Source organism: Dromiciops gliroides, chromosome 6, assembly GCF_019393635.1.
Source record: "Dromiciops gliroides isolate mDroGli1 chromosome 6, mDroGli1.pri, whole genome shotgun sequence".
Taxonomy (NCBI): domain Eukaryota; kingdom Metazoa; phylum Chordata; class Mammalia; order Microbiotheria; family Microbiotheriidae; genus Dromiciops; species Dromiciops gliroides.
Window position 1 is genome coordinate 14,592,302 of NC_057866.1, and position 21,920 is coordinate 14,614,221.

At 35.1% G+C, this 21,920-nt stretch overlaps 1 protein-coding gene and 1 pseudogene across 1 annotated transcript in view; both read left to right on the forward strand.

The window, feature by feature from the left end:
• Nucleotides 1-21,920, forward strand: part of LOC122731271 (vomeronasal type-2 receptor 26-like) — a 37,831-nt gene that overhangs the window by 5,745 nt on the left and 10,166 nt on the right. Inside the window, exons 3-5 of the mRNA XM_043971278.1 lie at nucleotides 6,876-7,682; nucleotides 16,171-16,389; nucleotides 17,505-17,628. Of these exons, the coding sequence (XP_043827213.1) occupies nucleotides 6,876-7,682; nucleotides 16,171-16,389; nucleotides 17,505-17,628 (1,150 nt within the window). The remainder of the gene's footprint in view (nucleotides 1-6,875; nucleotides 7,683-16,170; nucleotides 16,390-17,504; nucleotides 17,629-21,920) is intronic.
• On the forward strand, nucleotides 11,684-12,247 carry LOC122731273 (annotated as a pseudogene).

The following is a 21,920-nucleotide window of genomic DNA, read 5'->3' on the forward strand; positions in this document are numbered from 1 at the left end:
TAGGTGGCACAGTGCATAGAGCACTTGCCTTGGATTCAAGAGGACCTGAGATCAAATCCAGGCTCAGACACTTAATACTAGCTGTCTGACCCTGGGCAAGTCACTTAACCCTCATTCCCCCCCCCCCCTGCAAAGAGAAACTATTTATACATTCACTTCTATTTATTTTCATCAAGTAACTCTTTATCAAATACCTAATAATAGGATATTCACAGAATATGATGATGAACAAGATATAGCCTGAGTTCAGTCCCATTTGAGAGGGAACAGGACAATATAACAGGTAAAAATTGTTTAAGTGCAAAGTCAAGATGCCACTTTCTTGTCTGTGTACAACTCCATCCTTCCATGAGAATAGAGGATGAGGACACGCATCAGAGAAGTCAGAAACTGGATATTTTGTGTAATTTTTAGTGGCAAATTCATTGATGCTTCTATGCCACAGATTATTATAACCTTCCCTGTTTTTCTACATTATCCTTTGGGCATTTCTTAATTTTGCTTCTTCAAAGATCATGGGAGGGGCAGCTAGGTGGCGCAGTGGATAGAGCACTGGCCCTGAATTCAGGAGGACCTGAGTTCAAATCCAGTCTTGGACACTTGACACTTAACTAGCTGTGTGACCCTGGGCAAGTCACTTAACCCTCATTGCCCTGCAAAAAAAAAAAGATCATGGGGATAGGGGCAGCTAGGTGGCACAGTGGATAGAGTACTGGCCTTGGATTCAGGAGGACCTGAGTTCAAATCTGGCCTCAGACACTTTACACACTTATTAGCTGTGTGACCCTGGGCAAGTCACTTAACCCCAATTGCCTCACCAAAACAAACAAACAAACAAACAAAACACAACCAAATATCATGGGGGTACATGATCACATTTTAAAAAATCAGTATTCTTGGGATATTGGTTCAAAAATGGGCTTTTACTTTAGGGAGCAGCTGGGATCAGTGAAATCCCTGAGTAATTTCTCAAATGTGAATCCATACAATTAATTTGAAATACATTTTTAAGTGGTTTCATGTGAGGTGACTTGTACAAAAATTTTAAAAACCTAAAAATTGTCTTATTCCTTTATGTAGTTTTTTTTCTTCATGTAGTTTTAAATGTCTTGTTGGGTCACAATGTGGAAAATTATGATAATATGCATATATATATTTATCTGTTAATTTATATATTTATGTCATTCTCTAACTAGTGGCATAAAATGAACTATGTCATAAATGCACTGTCTAGTGTATCCTAACTATGAAGACAGCCTATATTTACATAGATTTGTTCTATATACCAGAGCCTTAGATTAAGAAGAAGAATGAGATAATTATAATGCAGGTTTCCTGAGATCAATTTTTCTCCTTTTTGGGTAATATTTCAAAATAATTTAAGGCATCAATCATTACCAGGGTTGAATTCTTATATTGAATTTAAAATAATTTTGTATCTAATTTGAGCATCATATTTATTTGTGTTATCATTTGATTTGAAAGCCTAATTATGTTTACCTCAAGGAGAATACCAGGTACTACATTGTACACACTGAAAAAATACTCAAATGAGCTGACAGAGAACATGACAGTTTGAAATATATATATATATGTATTTACACATATATGAATATATATTTTACTTCATTCTTCTTTTCTTTTTTCTTTTCTATTGGCTTTATTTTTTTTGCCACTTGTATATATGGAAATGTTTTGCATGACTGCCCATATTATATCAAATTGCATTCTCAAGGAGCAGAGTGGGGAGTGACAGAATTTGGAACTCAGAAATAGTAACCAAAAATGTTTAAAACTTGTTTACATATAATTAAGAAAGATAAAATTAAAATAAAATTGAACTCCTTCAAAAACAAAACAAAGCAAAAAGAGCTGGCTCAATTCAGTGACAACACAATTTTGGCATAATTGTTCAGATGTAGAAATACCTTGTGGCTAAGCAATTCTCTCAGAACATGGCAAAAGAACAAACTAGGCAGGCACTTTATCAAGGCAGATTCATGTGTTCAAGATTATCATTTTCATGAGGATTATGATTCTATATCATTAACTAGCTCAGGCATATGGACAAATTGATCAGCACATCATGCAAGGGTTAAAATGATCCCTCCACTTTTTCATCTAACTTATGATATCTAAGGTGAAACTGGGGAAGTGATTGCACAAGTAGCCAGACAGTAATACCAATATTTCATCTTGTAATATGTGCCTTGAATATAACTGAATATATTAATAAAAGTATGCATATTAATATAATATTCGACTTAATTTTCATGCTACACATTTGATGTATTTGGCATTAACCCTTTTTTATAGTAGCACTAGTTTGTGAATCTTGCTTATTTTTCTATTTGGCCAATTATGTGGTTCAGTTATTGATTCTATTCTTAGTTGCTTTTATTTAACATATTTTCATGTGCCACTGTGAAATATTCATGTGGTTTATGTTGTATCTTATTTGGACTGGGAGTCAATAAAGCAACCTATCAGGTGTGGCTAGCCAATGTACTATTTCTGTTGCCAGGATTTTTTTTGTTCTCTTACATTTTGTGGATATAATATTATTTCTCATAAACACTGGGGTGATTCTTGTCTTATATAGTATAGTGATCCTTTGCAGCATAAAGTTTCACATCAGCTCAGGGATCCACTGATGAAAGGGAATCATTTTTGAAAAAATCAATTAATTTATATGTTACATTTCAAGTTCCAAACTGTCTCCCCGTCTCCCTCCCAATGTAGCATTAGAGAAGGCCAACATTTGACATAAATATATGTGAAACCATACAATATATACTTACATTTATTATTTCTTTCTCTGAAGGTGGATAGCATTTTCCTCCATATGTCCTTCATAGTTGAAAGTTATGCAGTATTGCTGTTATTTTATACACTTTTTTCTTGGTTCTGATAATTTCACTCTGAATTATTTCATACAAGTCTTTCCATGTTTTTTCTAAAATCAACCTGCTTGCCATTTCTTAGATCAGAGTAGTATTCAGTATTACCACAACTTATTCGGGCATTCCCCAATTGATGGACATCATTTGAATTTAAATTCTTTTCCACCACTAAGAGAGGTACTATAAGTAATGTAGAAAACATGGGTTTACATCATTTCCCCCTTATTATTTTGGGAAACAGACCTAATAGTGGTATGGCTAGATCAAATGTACAGTTTTATAACTCTTTGGCATAACTTTAAATTGCTCTCCAAAATGGTTGGACCAGTTTACAATTATACCAATACAGTATTAGTTTCCATTTTTAGCAAATCTGATAGGTGTGAGATAGTATATCTACATTTCTCTAATCAATAAGAGGATACCTTCTTAGCATATGTCTGGTAGAACAACCCATATGTCTGGTAGAACTCATTGAAAAGGAGACTTGCTTTCTTGCCAAGGATTTATGAGAAAGCCATTTCATAATTACTCTTCTAAAGGAAAAACAATACCATGACCATGTGCCATATTTTATATATTTTAATATTTATATGAACCTAAGAATAAGCTCACATTTTTACATGTCATGGGATGAGGAAGTTCGAGGCTCTCACCTTCATATTTAATGTGATGAAAGATGTTAGAATGAGATTATATTCTCCCCAATACTTAGCGATATGCAGTTTAGCTCACAAAGAGTGATAGCAGTTTGGGAATCTTGATCAGGATGTCCTTGCTGATTGGGGACCTGATTGAAGTCAGAGGCGAGCACTAGGTTTTTTGTTTTTGTTTTTATTTTTATTTCATTTTAAGATAATGGGGAATGAATGATCCAGCAAAGACACTCTGCAAATGAAGCCTTCTATTCCCTTCAAAACAAACATGGGGGCAACTAGGTGGCGCAGTGGATAGAGCACCGGCCCTGGAGTCAGGAGTACCTGAGTTCAAATCCGGCCTCAGACACTTAACACTTACTAGCTGTGTGATCCTGGGCAAGTCACTTAACCCCAATTGCCTCACTAAAAAAAAAAAACAAAAAAAAGAAAACAAAAACAAAAACAAAAAAAAACCAAACATGGTGAGTCAAAGTCTGACCCTGCAGGAGTTTTTGTAGTTAGAAATCTGTCATTTGAATGTTCAGTGGATATGGAGGAGTGAGCCTTTGCTTATTTCATAGAGTTCTTACCAATAGGTTAGGGATAATGTCTAATGCCAACCTTAGCAGCAGATTTCAGTATAAGGAGGCCTGACTGGGTTTGAGCTAAAGAACATTTTCTTCTATACCAAGCTTGGGGGACAGTTCTTGGTCTCAGGGACTTACCATTCTCTATGGAAACATGAGCAGAATAGAGTGCATACTGTAGAAAAGATAGAATAAAGAATTATTCATGTCTGAGCTGATTAAGAGCTGAAATGTGTGAGGACAACACTGTTGTAAGATATACTAAGAATGTTCTACTTGAATCAACATGAAAGAGAAAGAAGCAACAGGTAGATGTTCCAAAGATGCTGATTTCATTACAAAATTAAGAAAACGTTTCCAATAGATAGAGTTATTAAAAGAGGAATGATACCTTTGAAAGTAACTGAGTTTTTTTTTTCATTTTAAAGTTTCGTGCACAGTCAAATAATTGCTTGATGGAAACACTGAAAAAAGATCATTGGTCATTTACAGATTCAGAATTCCCTTCAAGATGTTACATTTGATAATTCTGTAATTATGTGACTTGACACTGCCAATTTACCTAAAATGTTTCCCTTCTCTAAAATCTATCAGAGCCATGATAGATAAATTCAAAAGAACAAGCATTTTTTCAGTACTTGCTTTGCACAAGCCAGTGATAGTTGCTTGAGATACAAATGGAAAGGAGGACAGATATCTTACTCTTAACAAACTTAAATCACTATTCCAATCTTCTCTATTTCATTTGGATCAGTTATGGGCCACTTGATTACCTCCTCACTGATAAGGTCTAGTATCCATATGAGATCACGTATCAATAAAAATTAACATCAAATGATTGGAAAAAATATCTATTGCATCTATATTCTATTGTAAATATACTAAAATATCAATTCCACCTAAATTAATTTACATATTCATAGTTGTACCAATCAAACTACCAAAAAGTATTTTATTGAGCTAGGAAAAAGAACTACAAAATTAATATGGAAGAAAAATTGGTCAAGAATATAAAGAAAAATAATTTGAAAAATGCAAAGGAAAGTTGCCTAGACATACCAAATCTTCGACTATATTATAACATGGTCTCCATCAAAATTATCTAGTACTGGCTAAGAAAGAGAGTTGTGGACCAGTGCAGCAATAAATGACCATGGTAACATAGTGTTTGATAAAGCCAGAGAACCATGCTTTGGGGATAAAAGCTCACCACTTCGCATAAAATTCTGGGAAAACTAGAAAACAGTAAGCCAGAAACTAGGCATAGACCAACATCTTATACTGAATATCAAGATAAGGTCACAATGGGTACATGTATTAGACATCAAGCATGACACCATAAAAAAATGAGAAGAGAAAGGCTTAGTCTACCTATCAGATGTTTGGAGAAGGCAACAATTTATGACCAAATAAGAGATAGAGAGCATTACAAAATGTGAAATGTATCAATTTGATTACATTAAATTAAAAAAAGTTTTTTTTAGATATAAAACTCATGCAACTAAGATTAGAAGGAAAACAGAAAGCTGGGAAAGAATCTTTACAGCTAGTGTCTCTAATAGCAGCCTCATTTCTCAATTATATAGACAACTGATCAAAAAATTTTAAGAACACAAGTCATTCCCCAATTAATAAATGCTCAAAGAATACAAACGGAGTTTTCAGATGAAGAAATCAAAGCTGTCTCTAGTCCTATAAAGATGTTTTAAATCACTGCTAGAGAAATAAAACAACCCTGAGGTACTACTTCTCCTACCTCTCAGATCGGCTAATATGACAGAAAAGGAAAATGATGACTGTTGGAGGGTATGTGGGAAAACTGGGACACTAATGCACTGTTGGTGGAGTTGTGACCTGATCCAAATATTCTGTAGATCGATTCTGTAGGTTGATTGCTCATAAGGTAATCAAACTGAGCATACAATGAGATCCAGCAATATCCCTTCTAGGTCTGTGTCCCAAAGAGGTCACAATAAATGGAAAAAGATGTATATGTAAAACATTATTTATAGCATCTTTTTGTGGTGGTAAAAAAATTAGAAATTGAGGGAATGCCCACCAATTGGGGAATGGCTGAACGGGTTGTGATACATGCTTGTGAGGGAATACTATTGTGTCTAAGCAATGATAAACAGGATCAAAACAGAAAAACCTGGACAGGCATTTGTGAACTGATGCAAAAAGAAGGGAACAGAACCTGGAGAACATTCTATATAGTATCAACAACATTGTGCAATGATAAACTATGATTAACGTAGATCTTCTCAGCAATACAATGATCCAAGTCAAGTCCAAAAGACTCATGATGAAAAATGCTATCTACATCCAGAAAAAGAACTGATGGAGTCTGAATACAAATCAAAACATACAATTTCACTTTATTTTTTGTTATTTTTAAAGGTTTATTTTGTTTCCTCTTTTACAACATGACTAATATTCAAATATACTTCATATGATTGCAAATATATAACCTATATCAAATTGCTTCCTGTCTTATAGAGGGGTATTGGATGAGAGAGGTAGAATATTTGGAACTCAAAATTTTATATAAAAATGAATGTTAAAATTTTCTTTGTGATTGGAGAAATAAAATATCATTTAGAAAGCAAAAAACTTAATAGACATTTATGCAGTACCTGCTTTATAAGACCTTGATAGTTGATTGAGGTACAAATGTAAAGGAGGACATATTTGTAGTCTGAAGGAACTTAAATCACCATTATGGTTATTTCTTTATTTTCTTTTAGATCAGCTATGGCTCATTTGATCTTCTCCTGGCTGATAAGGTCCAGTATCCTCATGTCTATCAGATGGGAAGCAGGGATTCCACTCTGCACCTTGCAGTTGTCCAACTGATGCTACATTTTGGCTGGAATTGGGTGGGGCTGGTTCTTTCAGATGACACAAGAGGGGAAAGTTTCTTCAGTGATTTGAAAAAGGAGATGCTTCGTAATGATCTCTGTGTAGCATTTAAAGCAAATGTCCCAAAATTCCTTAACCCTGAAAATTCTGGACTTCTTATACTCTTTTATAGAATCATTGTATCATCATCAAATGTCATTTTCCTCTATGGAGATACAGAGTCTTTTTATGAATTTTCTATTGCAATGAGTGATTTTATATTGTATGGGAAGATGTTGGTCACTACTTCTTCCTGGGACTTTTCTATAAATCCTATAGATAATATAGTTAACCATTTTCATGGTACAATATTATTTTCCCATCCCAAGATTAAGGTTCCTGGATTCACAAAATTTCTAAGAAGATTGAATCCCCATGCCAACCCTGAGGACATTTTCTTGAAGGCTTTTTGGGAATTAATTTTTAAATGTAAACTTTCAGTAAAACATCCTGTAGAAGTGATATATCCTTCATGCAGAGAAAGTTTGTCCTTGGCACATGTTCCTGCTATGTATTTTGACATGTTCATAATGGACCTAAGTTCTAATGTGTACAAAGCAGTGTATTTAGTTGCCCATGCTCTCCATCAAATGCTACAGACTGAGGCAAAAGAGACTTCAGAACTTGGATCAAACCCAGCTGTCTCTTGGAAGGTAACATTTCTCTTCAACTCTTGTGCTTAGAAGAGAGTATTCACATCATTCAATGGCTAGTTTTCAGATATAGATAATATAGCAACGACCTGAGACTTCAGTACTACCTCTTATTCCGTAAGAAGAACAGATAGTACTAGGGTTAGCATTAGGGTTACACACCTATGGGTAGATGGAAAAAATTTTGCATCAATGTTCATTAGGGAAATTTGTCTATACTTTTATTTGTCTGTTTAAGCTCTTTCTGGTTTAAGTATCAGAACCATATTCATTTCTTATCAGAAATTTGGTAGGACTGCATCTATTTTTCCAAGTTTACATAGTATTAGAATTAGTTATTCTTTAAAGGTTTAATGGAATTCACTTTTGAACCCATCTGGTCCTGGGGATTTTTTTTCTTGGGGAGTTTGTTGATGACTTGATCAATTTCTTTTATTCAGATGGGGAAATTTAATTATTCAATTTCCTTTTCTGTTAATCTGGGCACTGTATATTTAGATAAATATTCAGTGATTTTGCTTAGATTGTAAGATTTATTGGCTCATAACTCAGCAAAATATTTCCTATTGATTCTTTAATTTTCTCTGCCCTGATGGTTTATTCACCCTTTCCATTTTTTGGTATTGGAAGTTCAGTTTTCTCCTTTCTTTTTAAAAAACAAATTAACTAATGCTTTATCTATCTTATTGTTCTTTTAAAAATCAAACCATATCCTACTTTTATTTAGTTTATTAATCTCACTTTTGGCTTTCATGATGTCTAATTTGGTGCTCAATTGGGATTTTCAATTTGTTCTTCTATTTTTAAACATTTGTATGCCCAATTCATTGGACTGCTCTTTCTCTATTTTATTGATGTAAGAATTTAGAGAAATAATTTTTCCTCTAAATACTGATTTTGCTGTATTGAAAATTAAGAATACAGGGAAATAAAATGTACAACCTGACTGCTTTTCTGCGGTCTCTTTCCACTGCGTCTCTTTCCCACCTGCTGCCCTTCGAACTTCTTGAATACAATAAGGGCTGCCTGCAGCCTCAGGGCACTCAAGTCCTTTATTCTAACTCTAAGCCCCTTTCACTTTGTAAATCCCCTGCTTCTACCTTTTCTCTCCTCCTTACTGCCACCACTGAACCCCTGTGTTTCTCTCTCACCAACCTTCTGTCTGTCTGCTCCGTCAGTCTGCCCTTGGGCCTCTCTTTTCCCTGCTCCTAGCCCTTCTCGTCTTCTCCTGCGTCCTTGTAGCCCCGTCTCTAGTCTGCCGAGCTACAACCTTTCTAATCCCGCCAGCCGCCTCTTGACCTCCGTCAGCAGCCCCGTTCCTTCTCAGCCCAGTCTCTCCGTTTCCGAACTGAACCGTCCTTGTTCGCCCCCCTTGCTGTCTCACTCCCCGGTCTATATATACCTTTTCTTCTCTCCAATCAAATCTTGGGGCTTCCTGCGCCCACACACCAAGCTAATCCGCCAGCCAGAGCTGCGGCTGGTGGGGGGGGGGGGCGGCGCTCCAGCTTCACCTGCCTCCGCACAGGCTACGCCAGAGCCCAGCATCTCTCAGATACTTCCACTCAGGTCGGAGGGAGCTGGGGGCTTTTTCCCAGCTGTCTGACCTGGCGTCTTGTACAGCCCATGGGGCTTTTTCCTCAGCTGAAGCTGAGGAGGAGGGGCACCAGCCCCTCCCACACAGAAGAGACCCTGAGGGCCTAAGGCTTTCCAATCTCAGCCCAAAGGTAGGGTCCCCAAATCAAAATAAATTTCCACAGCCCTAATCCATGGCTAAATTTTGTGTAGGCTCCATGCACCACTGAGTAAATGGTATATTTCTTTCTATCCTCATTCAATTTTCTCCATAGGTCTGTCCTAAGTAACTTTTCTAGAATTCTATTCAACCCCTTAATTACTTTCTTGTCTGTTTTGTAGCTACATTTATGTAGTTCTGAACAGGAAAAACTGAAGTCCTACTAGTATATTTTTGCTATTTTCTCCTATAACTTACTTAACATCTCCTTTAAGAATTTGGATGCTATACCACTTGGTGCACATATGTTTAGTATTGATATTACTTCATTGTCTGCGATACCTTTTAGCAAGATATAATTTCCTTCCCTATCTCTTTTCATTAGATCTATTTTGGCTTTTGCTTTGATATTATGATTGTTATCCTTTTTTTTACTTTAGCTGAAGCATGAACGATTCTGCTTTAGCCTTTTATGTTTACTTCATTTGTCTCTCTGCTTCAAGTGTGTTTCTTGTAAACAATATGTTGTAGGATTCTGGTTTTTTATCCACTTTTCCAAATATCTTCTCCTCCTACTTCTATGTAGTGTAAGATAGATTTCTATACTCAATTCATTGTGTATGTTATTTTCTTTTTGATCCAATTCCAGTGCAAATAAGATTGAAGTCATGCCCACCACCTGCCTTCCCATCTTTCCCTCCATTGTAATAGGTCTTTTAGCCCCATCATGTGAGATAATTTGCCCCATTCTACCTCTCCCTTCCTTCTGCTCCCAGTGTAATCCTCTTTCTCATTCCTTAATTTTTTGTTATCCTTTCAAAGTCATCTTATACCCACACTTTCTGTTTATACTCCTTCTAACTGCACTGTGATACAGTTCTTAAGAATTTCAAACATCATTTTCCTATATATTTATGTAAATAGTTTAACCCTATTGAATACTTCATGTTTTCTCTTTCCTTTTTGCATCTTTATACTTCTCTTAAGTCTTGAAATTGAAAATAATTTTTTTGTCCAGTTCTCAGGAAATCTCAAAAGCCTTCAATTTCATTGAATGACCACTTACCCCGAAGAGTTATGCTCATTTTCACTGGATTGGTGATTCTTTTTTCTATTCCTTGCTCCTTTGCTATCCAGAATATCATATTCCATACCTTCCAATCCATTAATGTTGAAACTGCTATAGCCTGTGTAATCCTGACTGTGACTCCTTGATATATGGTTTCTTTCTGGCTTCTAACAATATTTTCCCCTAGACTTGGGAATTTTTGAATTTCAATATAATGTTCCTGGGGGGTGTTCATTTTGGAAATATTTTTCTGCAGTGATTGATGGATTCTTTCAATGTTTATTTTACCCTCTAAGGATTTCAGGAAAGTTTTTTTTTAATAATTTCTTTATATTTATAATTTTATTTTCCCAAATTACATGTAAAATACAAATTTTGATATCAATTTTTTTAAAACTTTGCATTTCACATTCTCTTCCTCCCTCCCTCCCCACCACCCCAAAGAACTCAAGCAATTCAATATAAACTATACATGAGCAGTCATGCAAAACATTTCCATATTAGCCAAGTTGTGAAAGAAAACAGACAAAAACAAAACTTCAGATAAAGGAATTAACAACAAAAAAATTATGCTTCAATCTGTATTCAGATACCATCAGTTCTCTCTCTGTGGATGGATTGCATTTTTCATGAGACCTTCAGAGTTGTCCTGGATCATTGCATTGCTGAAAATAACCAAGTCATTCACCACAGATCATCTTACAATATTGCTGTTATTTTGTATACAGTATATTTCACTTTGTATCAGCTCATGTAGGTCTTTCCATGTTTTTCTGATTGCATCCTGTTCATAATTTCTTAATAGTAAACTACATTCATATAGTACTTTAAAGAGAGATTTCCTTACAATAAACCCATGAGGTTGATTATTGCAACAACAGTAATAGATAAGATTTATATAGTACCTGATACCTGACAAAGAATTTTCTTCACAATAGACCAGCAAAGTAAGTACCATACATTTTGGTATCATCATCATCAGGAGGTTACTGCCTTTCCTCTGCCATATTTGTCTGCCCTTTTTAATAATTTCTTGCAAGACACAGTACAGGTTCTTTTTTTTAATCATGGTTTTTAAGTATTCCAATAATTGTTAAATTACATCTCCTGAAGCAGCTCTCATGGAGTCATTTAGCATGAGGTTGGGGGAGTGCTTAGTTGAGCATTGTGCCCAGACTAGCAAATAATACAGAGTTCACCATGGCTAAAGGTGACTCTAAGAAACTGAAGGGCAAGATGTCTGCTTATTCCTTCTTTGTGCAGACTTGCTGGTAAGAGCATAAGAAGAACCTAGAGGTTCCTGTTAACTTTGCAGAGTTTTCAAAAAAGTGCGCCAAGAGGTGGAAGACTATGTCAGGGAAAGAGAAATCCAAGTTTGATGAGATGGTAAAAGCTGATAAGGTATGATACTATAGAGAAATGAAAGACTATGGGCCAGCAAAAGGTAGTAAGAAGAAGGATCCTAACCCACCCAAACATCCACCATCTGGCTTCTTCCTGTTCTGTTCAGAATTTTGTCCCAAGATCAAGTCTACAAACCCTGGCATGCACATTGGGGATGTGTCAAAGAAATTTGGTAAAATGTGGTATAATCTGAATGACAGTGAGAAGCAACCTTATAATAATAAGGCAGCCAAACTGAAGGAGAAATATGAGAAGGATGCCACAGAAAGGGAATTTCAATGGGGCAAAGGGGGCAGCTAAAGCTGCCCCAAAAATTTATGGGAGGAAGATGAGGAGGAGGATGAAGGAGATGATGAATGAAACTGTACCATATTCTGTTTCCATGTGAATACCATAGGGTAGGGGAAACACCTTTAAATGATACACCTTTCCTTTGTGATAGTGTAGATTGCACTTAATTGGGCTTAATTGGCTTCTGATCACATAGCTTCTCAAAAGTGCTTCTAGATAGACAATGTAACTGGTTTTACATGAAGTGGCCATGAGTATCTTTGAGTACCTAGAAACTGTGTCAAAGTTGTACATATTTCCAAACATTTTTTTAAAATGAAAAGGTGTTCTCATGTTCTCCTCAATATATATATATATATATATATATATATATATATATATATATATATATATATATATATATATATATATATATCCTGGATCTATTTTCCTGGTCAGTTTTTTTTTCCAATGAAGCATTTCATATTTTCTTCTATTTTTCCATTCTTTTGACTTTTTTGATTGATTCTTGAAGTCTTGTAAAGTCATTAGTTTCTACTTCTCCAATCTAATTATAAGGAGTTTTTTTTCCAGGTAGCTTTTTTTTACCTTTGTTTTCATTTGGCCAATTCTCCTTTTTAGGGAATTATTTTCTTCAGTAAATTTTTGTACATCTTTTCCTATTTTTGTGCTTCCTTTATCAATTTATTGACTTTTTTCTTAATTCCTGTGCACCACTCATTTATTTTCTCAATTTTTCTTCTGCCTCTTTTATTTGATTTTAAAGCTCCTTTTTGAGCTATTCTAGGAGATCTTTTGGGGCTTAAGACCAATTCATATTTTTCTTTGCTGGGGAGCTTTGCATGTAGGTGCTTTAACATTGTCTTTTTCTGAGTCTGTCTTGATCTTCCCTGTCACCATTATGACCTTCTTTGGTCATGGTTTTTGCTCAACTTTTTGAGCCCATTTTGTTACTTTTAAAGTGAAGCTCTGCTCTTGCAGTGGAAGGGGCAATTTCCCAAGCTTCTTCTGTCAGGGGCTGTAGGCCTTTACTGGTGCTGCCCTCAGGCTCACAGGGGACCCTTATCATGCACTGGGGATGCAGGAGTCCGTCAGTTTTCATTGTGCCGCACTGAGAAACCTTGAGGGATCTGGTGCTGGAATCTGCCAATTTGCCTGGTGCTGCTTTGTGGTTTGTGGGAAGGCTTGGTGATGGTGTCTGCCCATTTGATTAGTGCTGTGCTGGGGTTCAGGTTCTCCTGGTGGCTTTCTGAGGAAGTATGTGCTATTGGCTTGCCCAGATATTGCCTGCCCTTAATAGTGTTCCCCTTTTACCTGATGAAACAGACCTTCCCTGCCAAAATTCCAAGTTGTTTTGGGCCAGAAAATTCTAGTCTTATTCTTCTGCCATTCTAGAATTCATTTGGGGGTTCTATTTTATAATTTTACAGAGGTAAATATGGAAGATTTTGGGTGATGTTCTAATTACTACTCTGTATTGGCTCCCAGAAGTCTGTAATACTCACTTTAAAAACACAATAAATATTCTCAGCCACGATTCTCTCTTACCTCTTCAAGGTTCTCTTTTTGTTTTTTATTCTTTCCTATTACATTTACTGATTAATTTTTTGTTACATATCCATATTTCTCTGGTACCTTAAAGGGAACATAATGATTTTTTCCCTACAAATGAACTGTTAATTCTTTGAGTGTCTACTTTCATAGACTTTACTAAGGCAAGTTATATGTATACAAAACCAAATGTGTGTGTGTATATATATACATATATGTGTATAAGCCTTGAGAATTCCAGAAACTCCTGAAATTTGGATAAAGCTCACAAAAAAGCAATTCCTTACTAAGGCAAAGTGTCCTTAGTAAAGTCTATGAAATAGTCAAGGTTTATACACACACACACACACACATTTATGTTTGTGTGTACATATATGTATACCTTGAGAATCACATATGCACACATGTATATACATGTATTTGCAAATAAACTTCTATGTATGCAAATGTATATACATAATGCATATATACACCCACAATTCTCTCTATGTAACAACTTAACATAACATCAGTTTGGCAAGGTAGGAAGTTTTGTATTGAAAGCTAAGGTCACTTGATTTTTTCATGCATTTTGTTTGCTTTTCTCATTAACTCTTTTGTATTAGAAAATGTGTACAATTCAAATTTGTTTTCATGCATTTCTTCTGTATATTGTACCTCAAAATGAAATTTACCTTTTATTCAATTATCTTTTGATTTCCTACTTTAGCATTTTGAACTGATGAGCCTCTTCATTACTAGTGGTTAGAATATAAACTTCTATTTTTGTGGTATGAAACAGTTTGTCTTGGATTTGAATAGATACCATTCTATCATTTTTGAGATTATGCCCTAATAATGGATTTCTCACCCTTTTATTGATTATGAGGGCTACTATATTTCTTCCAAATGACCATTGTCTACAATAACATATGTAATGATCACCTGAGTTAAATGTTGACAACGGTCTATGTAGTTGAAGCTATGGTTTTCCAGTAGCAATGTGTGGCTGTGAGACTTAGACTATAAGGAAAGTTAATCACAACACAATCAACCCTTTTGAACTGTGGTGCTGGAGAAGACATTTGAGTGTCCCTTGGACAACAAGGAGACCAAATCAGTCAATACATAAAGAAATTAATTCAGGCTATTCATTGGAAGTTTAAATCCTGAAGCTGAAATTTATAATTTATAATACTTCGGTCATATAATGAGAAGACAGGACTCATTTGAAAAGAGTCTGATATCTGGAAAGACTAAAGGCAAAAGGAAAAGGGGATGGAACAAGATGAGATGGATAGATAGCATCATGAAAATAGTGAACATGAACTTGGACAGATTTTGAGAAAGAGTGGAGGAGAGAATGGCTTCGTGTCCAATGGTCCATGGAGTCACAAAGAGTCAAACATGACTTAACAAGAGATATGTATTTCTTACTTATGGCCTATTAAATTGCTTTTCCATGAAATAATGAAATCTTACCACAATATTTCTTAATGAGAATTATGTAGAATTGATCTCTGTTTTCATTCTTCTCAGTCTACATTTTTAATCTCTTTTGGAAATTTTCTTGCATATTTTACATTGAACAATGACATCCAGATACCATGCATCCAAGATAATTTTAGCTGTTATCATAACCTATTCTTCTCAAATCTTTATCAGATTGTGTTATTCTTTTGTGTTCCTGTAGTCAATTATTATGCAACTTCATTAATATTTCTGCCATTGGAATTACTCTCTTTCCTATTTATTTTGCTTCAGTGAATTTTCCAAATTGTTTAGTCTCTTAGTTATATGTGTTTTCTTTTGCTTTTTAACTTTGAATTACATCACAATGAATGTCAAATTCTCCTTTATTCATAAGATCATGTTATTGACCACTCAAGAGAGTTCTAATAGACATTTAAAAAAAATTAAAGTGAAGGAAGGAAGATTTCTCCAAAAAATCAATTCATTAGTACACAGTTCTTAAGCCCCCACTATGTGCCAGGAACTGTGCAATGTTCTGGGCATGCAAAGAAAGGCATAAAGAAGAGCAACTTTTTGAGGAGTTCGCAATATAATGGGGAAGAAATGTTAAGCTTCTGCTTGTAGAAAACATTGAGTTCTCTGTGGCCACAGGTTTTACAAGAGAACTTGGCTTGCAAGAGATCAGGGATATTTGAATGAAATTAATGATTTGGTGAAGGGAAGATGAAATGGTTTCTGATGTAAATTCAGTATTCATATAGCCTGATGGGTTACAGACTTTGTTATTATTCCTGTTTCCACATTTTTCTAGGGAAAAGGAGAAAGAGTGGAAAGCCCTAAGAAGAGATAAATAAGAAGAATTTCAAGAAAGTAGAATGACAAAGCAGTTTACAAATTCAGAGCCTATATATGTTGGTCATCAAGCTTGGGCAAATAGCCATGAATCCTCTTTTCTCCCAGTGGTAACAAACTCCTTTCTTTGCCTTCAGCTCCACCACTTCCTGAAGTGCATCAATCCTGTCAATAGTGCCAGGGATGAGACATGTGGGGATGGTGCCAGGATGCCTGCTGAGACATATGATATCCTGAATTTTAAATTCTTCCCTGGAAATATTGAAACATTTGTGAAAGTAGGTGAAGTGCTGCCTCATGGTCAGGGATTCAGCATTAATGAAGAAAACATAGATTGGCCAGAAGATTTTCCTCAGGTAAGGGGGTAGTGAATCATATGAGTTTTGTTAACCAACATGTTTCTTAGACGCCTGGACACTGTTGTTTCTTCAATGTTCCTAGAAAACTCCCCCCAAAACATTGGATATTACTCTGACAGGGTGGTAGCATCCAATTACTCTGCTCTTTTGCTCTAAGTTAGACAGAACTCTAGTTTCTCTGATTTTCACTTTTTTTCTGGTAAGTTACATAATGATCTGAATTGTTCATACTATGAGAGTCTTCAAAAGTTCCAGATCAAGTGGGTAAGTTTTTTTAAAACCACAAAAGAGTGGAAAGTGGAGGAAAAAATTTTCCAAATGGATTTATTACACCAAAAGCTACCCAATATCTGAGATCCTGCAATTGCATGACTATTTTATCCTGAGTTTGTGTTCATAACAAGGACTATGGGCCATTTTATATATTTTAAATTTAAATGTAGTGGGTATGTCTTCTGATGATGTCAAATATATGTATCTATGCAGTTTCAATTGCGTGATTTGATAAATCCGATATGCCCCTATAATAGTCTCCAGAGGGGGCTCCAAATATCAGCTCAAGAATAAATCAAATCATCTGATTCTTACTTAGATCCAATCAAGCTGAACTATTTAATTAGTTCATTAAAGTGTAATCTCTCTAATATCATGAATTCCTGAAAAAGAAATAGGATACTTCAGTAAAAACACAAAGGACAGGGTTTGTTTGGGTAAAATTAAGGAAACATTTTCTCTCATGTAGCCAATGAATCATTTCAGGATTTCTTGTACAAAAAGAAGTGCACTTTAGAGATATACTAATATCAGGTATTTGGGGGAAAATATGTCAGCAACAGATTACTGTGAAAAAAATCAAGTGCTTCATTGTACCCAGTGAAGAATCTGTGCACATTCATCACTCAGGGAAAAAGATGATCTGGAGTGTAAGAGGGAAAAAATAGGAAGAAAGTCTCAATTGGGAAAATGAACATTCTTGCCCAGCAGAATTGCAAATACTTTATTCTAAATATCTTCCATAAGAGAGGTCTGAAAACATCATCACCTCAGTGCATCTATCTTTCAGCAATCATTTTTATAATGAAATTTTCCTTTTTTCTTTGATGGAAATTGAGACTCCAATTTCCATATGTAGTCAGAGTTGTGGCCCTGGATTCAGGAAGGCAGTCTGTGAAGGCCAGCCATTCTGCTGCTTTGACTGCATCTCATGTCCTCAAGGGAAGATTTCCAACCAGACAGGTGGGTTCCTAAAGATAAACAGTCCTTTTTGCAAAGTAATGGTGTATTTCTTTTTATATTTAATCTTAATTTGATCAATTTCATTCAATGTTCATGTACTCTGGGACTTTTATGATAATACCACAATATTTATGATAATTTGTGATAATACCATGGGGCATAATGCAAACCTTGAGTCTTGCCCAGAAGAAATTACCTTCTTTATTCTTTTTCTCTCTAATGTAATGAGACTTTGTTCAGTTCTTCTTCACCAGAACTTTTGCACTATCCTCCTATTTGTCTCTCTGCCTCAGGACTCTGTCCTATCTTTTCATAGAACACAACCATCCCAAACTGAAATTGTAAAATCACTAGTTTATGTCACTTCCCTACTCAATAAGCTAGAGAGGTTCCCTATTACTTTTCAAATTTTTTTAATCATAAAAGTATTTTGTTATTTTCCAGTTACATGTAAAAATCATTTTCAAAATTCGTTTTTATAAGATTTTGAGTTCCAAATTTTTCTTCTTCCCTTTTCTTCCCCCATCCCCAAGACATAAGGCAATCTAATATAGGCTACATATGTACAATTACATTAAACATATTTCTGTATTAGTCATGTTCTGAAAGAAAAATCAGAACAAAAGGGGAAAACCTCAAAAAAGAAAAAAAAGGAGAAACAGTATGATTCAATCTACATTCATATTCAACAGTTCTTTTTCTGGATGTGGTGAGCATTTTTCATCATGAGTCCTTTGGACTAATCTTGGATCATTGAATTGCTGAGAGGAGCTAAGTCTATCTGACAGTTGGTCATTGTACAATGTTGCTGTTACTGTGCACAATGTTCTCCTGGTTCTGCTCACTTCACTCAGCATCAGTCCACTTAAATATTTCCAGGTTTTCCTGAACTCTGTCTGCTCATCATTTCTTATTGCACAATAGTATTCCATTACATTCATATACCACAACTTGTTCAGCCATTCCTCAATTGATGGGCATTCCCTCAATTTCCCATTCTTTGCCACCACAAAAAGAGCTGATATAAATATTTTTTGTACATGTGGGTCTTTTCCCTTTTTTATAGTCTCTTTGGGATACAGGTGTAGTAGTGCTATTGCTGGGTCAAAGGGCATGCACATTTTTTTTCCAGGGCAATGAGGGTTAAGTGACTTGCCCAGGGTCACACAGCTAGTTAAATGTCAAGTATCTGAGGTTAGATTTGAACTCTGGGAGTCCTGAATCCAGGGCCGGTGCTTTATCCACTGTGCCACCTAGCTGCCCCAAATGTGAATCTCTTTATCTTTATCTTTTTTTTTTTTTTTGATGGGGCAATGAGGGTTAAGTGACTTGCCCAGGGTCACACAGCTAGTAAGTGTCAAGTGTCTTGAGGCCATATTTGAACTCAGGTACTCCTGAATCCAGGGCTGGTGCTTTAACCGCTGTGCCACCTAGCTGCCCTGGGCATGCACATTTTGATAGCCCTTTGAGCATAGTTCCAAATTACTCTCCAGATTGGTTGGATCAGTTCACAACTCCACCAATAGTACATTAGTGTTCCAATTTTTCCACAACTTCTTTAACATTTATTGTTTTAATTTTTTGTCATATTATCCAATCTGATAGGTGTGAGGTCATAGCTCAGAGTTGTCTTAATTTTCATTTCTCTAATCAGTGATTTAGAACATTTTTTCATATGACAATAGATAGCTTTGAAATCTTCATCTGAAAACTTTCCAAGTTGGAAGTTGGAGGACAAAAAAGTATAATTCCTTGGAATCAGAAAAAGTCATGTCCGACTGCCCCCAAAATGTTTAAACAATCAATGGAACATGGAAACAATAATAGAATGACCTGTATGGGGCCAGTTTTTAGATAAAACGAATGGGTTGCTAGAGGTGGATAATTGTGAGAAAACTCCTTGCATCAATCTATGTATCTGACAGTTTCTAGTTAGCATACTGTAGGTCTTTTGTTAAGGGTCTGTAAAAACAGGTAGAGCTAGTACAACTTCCATGAATGTAGGCCTAGGATCAAACAGTGCAATAAGGTTTTCTCACAATTTCCATAATTGAATAAAGTCTTCTCACATGACAGAAATTTTACTAGAGCCATAATTGAATAGAAAGGAAACTGAGCTACCTCTAGAATTGACTGACAAGATGGAGTCAGTGTCGTTTACTCAATGGACACTACCACTTGCTTTTTTTCAATCCCTCAATTCTTTCTTTTGATTTAGGAACTAAATCCTTCTTGGATTACATATCTATAAGCCAAATCTAGAAGGTTTTTCATTTATTCATAAAAAGAATTATGTTATTAAATCTACAGATAAAACTTTAAAAATAAATCTTGAGAGGAGAGATGCTAAGAAAATTAAACTAAGACTAAGAGTAACTAAGTAAAACTAAGAGTAACTAAGAAAATTAAGCAAACATAAATATCATGAAATAAAAAGTTAAAGCAATACAATGATGATCATTAGTGCTATATAGCACCAAGTTTCTCTTTATCCTAGTAACCTACTCCTAATGTCCATTTATTCAGATCATCTTAATTCCCAAATATGCCATATGGTCCTCTGGTCCTTGGACATGTCTTCTTTTGGACATTCTGAAATTGACATCATTACCAGGACAGCTCTGAAATGGGCTCTGGTCTCTGTTTCCAAATCATTTGCAAATGTTCCTAAATAATTCTGCTAAAATGTGTCAGTAACAAGACTATACAATTAAGTTCAATCTTTTCAACTTGATTCTTTCAACCTGAAACTTAAGAGGATTTCAGTTTTTACATACTCCTTGCTGTTTTTTTTCTCTTCCTTCCTTCCTTCCTTCCTTCCTTCCTTCCTTCCTTCCTTCCTTCCTTCCTTCCTTCCTTCCTTCCTTCCTTCCTTCCTTCCTTCCTTCCTTCCTTCCTTCCTTTCTTTCTTTCTTTCTTTCTTTCTTTCTTTCTTTCTTTCTTTCTTTCTTTCTTCTTTCTTTTCTTTCTTTTTTGGTGAGGCAATTGGGGTTAAGTGACTTGCCCAGGGTTACATAGCTAGTAAGTGTCAAGTGTTTGAGGCCAGATTTGAACTCAGGTCCTCCCGATTCCAGAGCCAGTGCTCAATCCACTGCATTACCTAACTGCCCCTCCTTGCTGTTTTTACATTTATCTAAACTCTGCTATTGATATAATAATCTTAAAAGAAATTTATGGGTCTGACTTTGTAAAATGATTTTTTTCCTCAAATTATAAGGTACTTTAAAATGGGGATATGATTTATTTTTCTTTGTAATTGTCAGTACAATTTTCTATGTAAAATCATTAATATAATTCTGAGAACTTATTATTAAAACATAATTAAAGCCTCAATTTTATGCTATATATATTTGGAAGTCAATCATTTATATACATATATATGTGTGTGTGTGTGTACAAATATACATATGAATATACATATATGCATAAGTATCTTTTAAAAAGTTTAATCCTCTTACTTTCTTAAAATTTATTATTCCATTCAATTAAAAGACAAATTAAATCTTTGTCTTATTACTTTTTCTTATCCCCTCTTAGGGAAGATATTATTCCTTTATAATATGATCACAAATACAGATTTAAGATATAATACAGATATAAAGTTTTCCATACTTGCAAACTCAGAGATATCTAGCATCAATCTATTAATAAACATAGTATTGTATTTATACAACTTCTACTGCTCACCTGCCCACATTAGAGAAATTTGTCATGTAAAGAAAAGAAGGGACCTAGTTATAACAATGTCAAGAATTGTCTGCTCAGGGGCATCTAGGTGGCACAGTGGATAGAGCACTGGCCCTGGAGTCAGGAGGACCTGAGTTCAAATCCAGCCTCAGACACTTGACACTTACTAGCTGTGTGACCCTGGGCAAGTCACTTAATCTCCATTGCCCTGCAAAAAAAAATAAATTTAAAAAATTTAAAAAACAAATGAAAGGGGTGAACTCATCACTAATGAAGAAGAAATTAAGATAATTGTTAGGAGCTATTTTGCCCAAGTATATGCCAATAAATTTGACAATTCAAATGAAATGCATGAATATCTACAAAAATATAAACTACCCAGATTAACAGAAGAAGAAATAAAATATTCAAACAATCCAATTTCAGAAAAAGAAATTGAACAAGCCATCAACGAATTCCTAAGAAAGAATCCTCAGGACTAGATGGATTCACAAGCTAATTCTATCAAACATTAAAAAAATTTTTTTTTCTTTGTAGATATTTTAATTTTTCTCCTATTTGTTGACCTTATTCCATTTCTTTTTTTTTCTTTCTTTCAACAAACA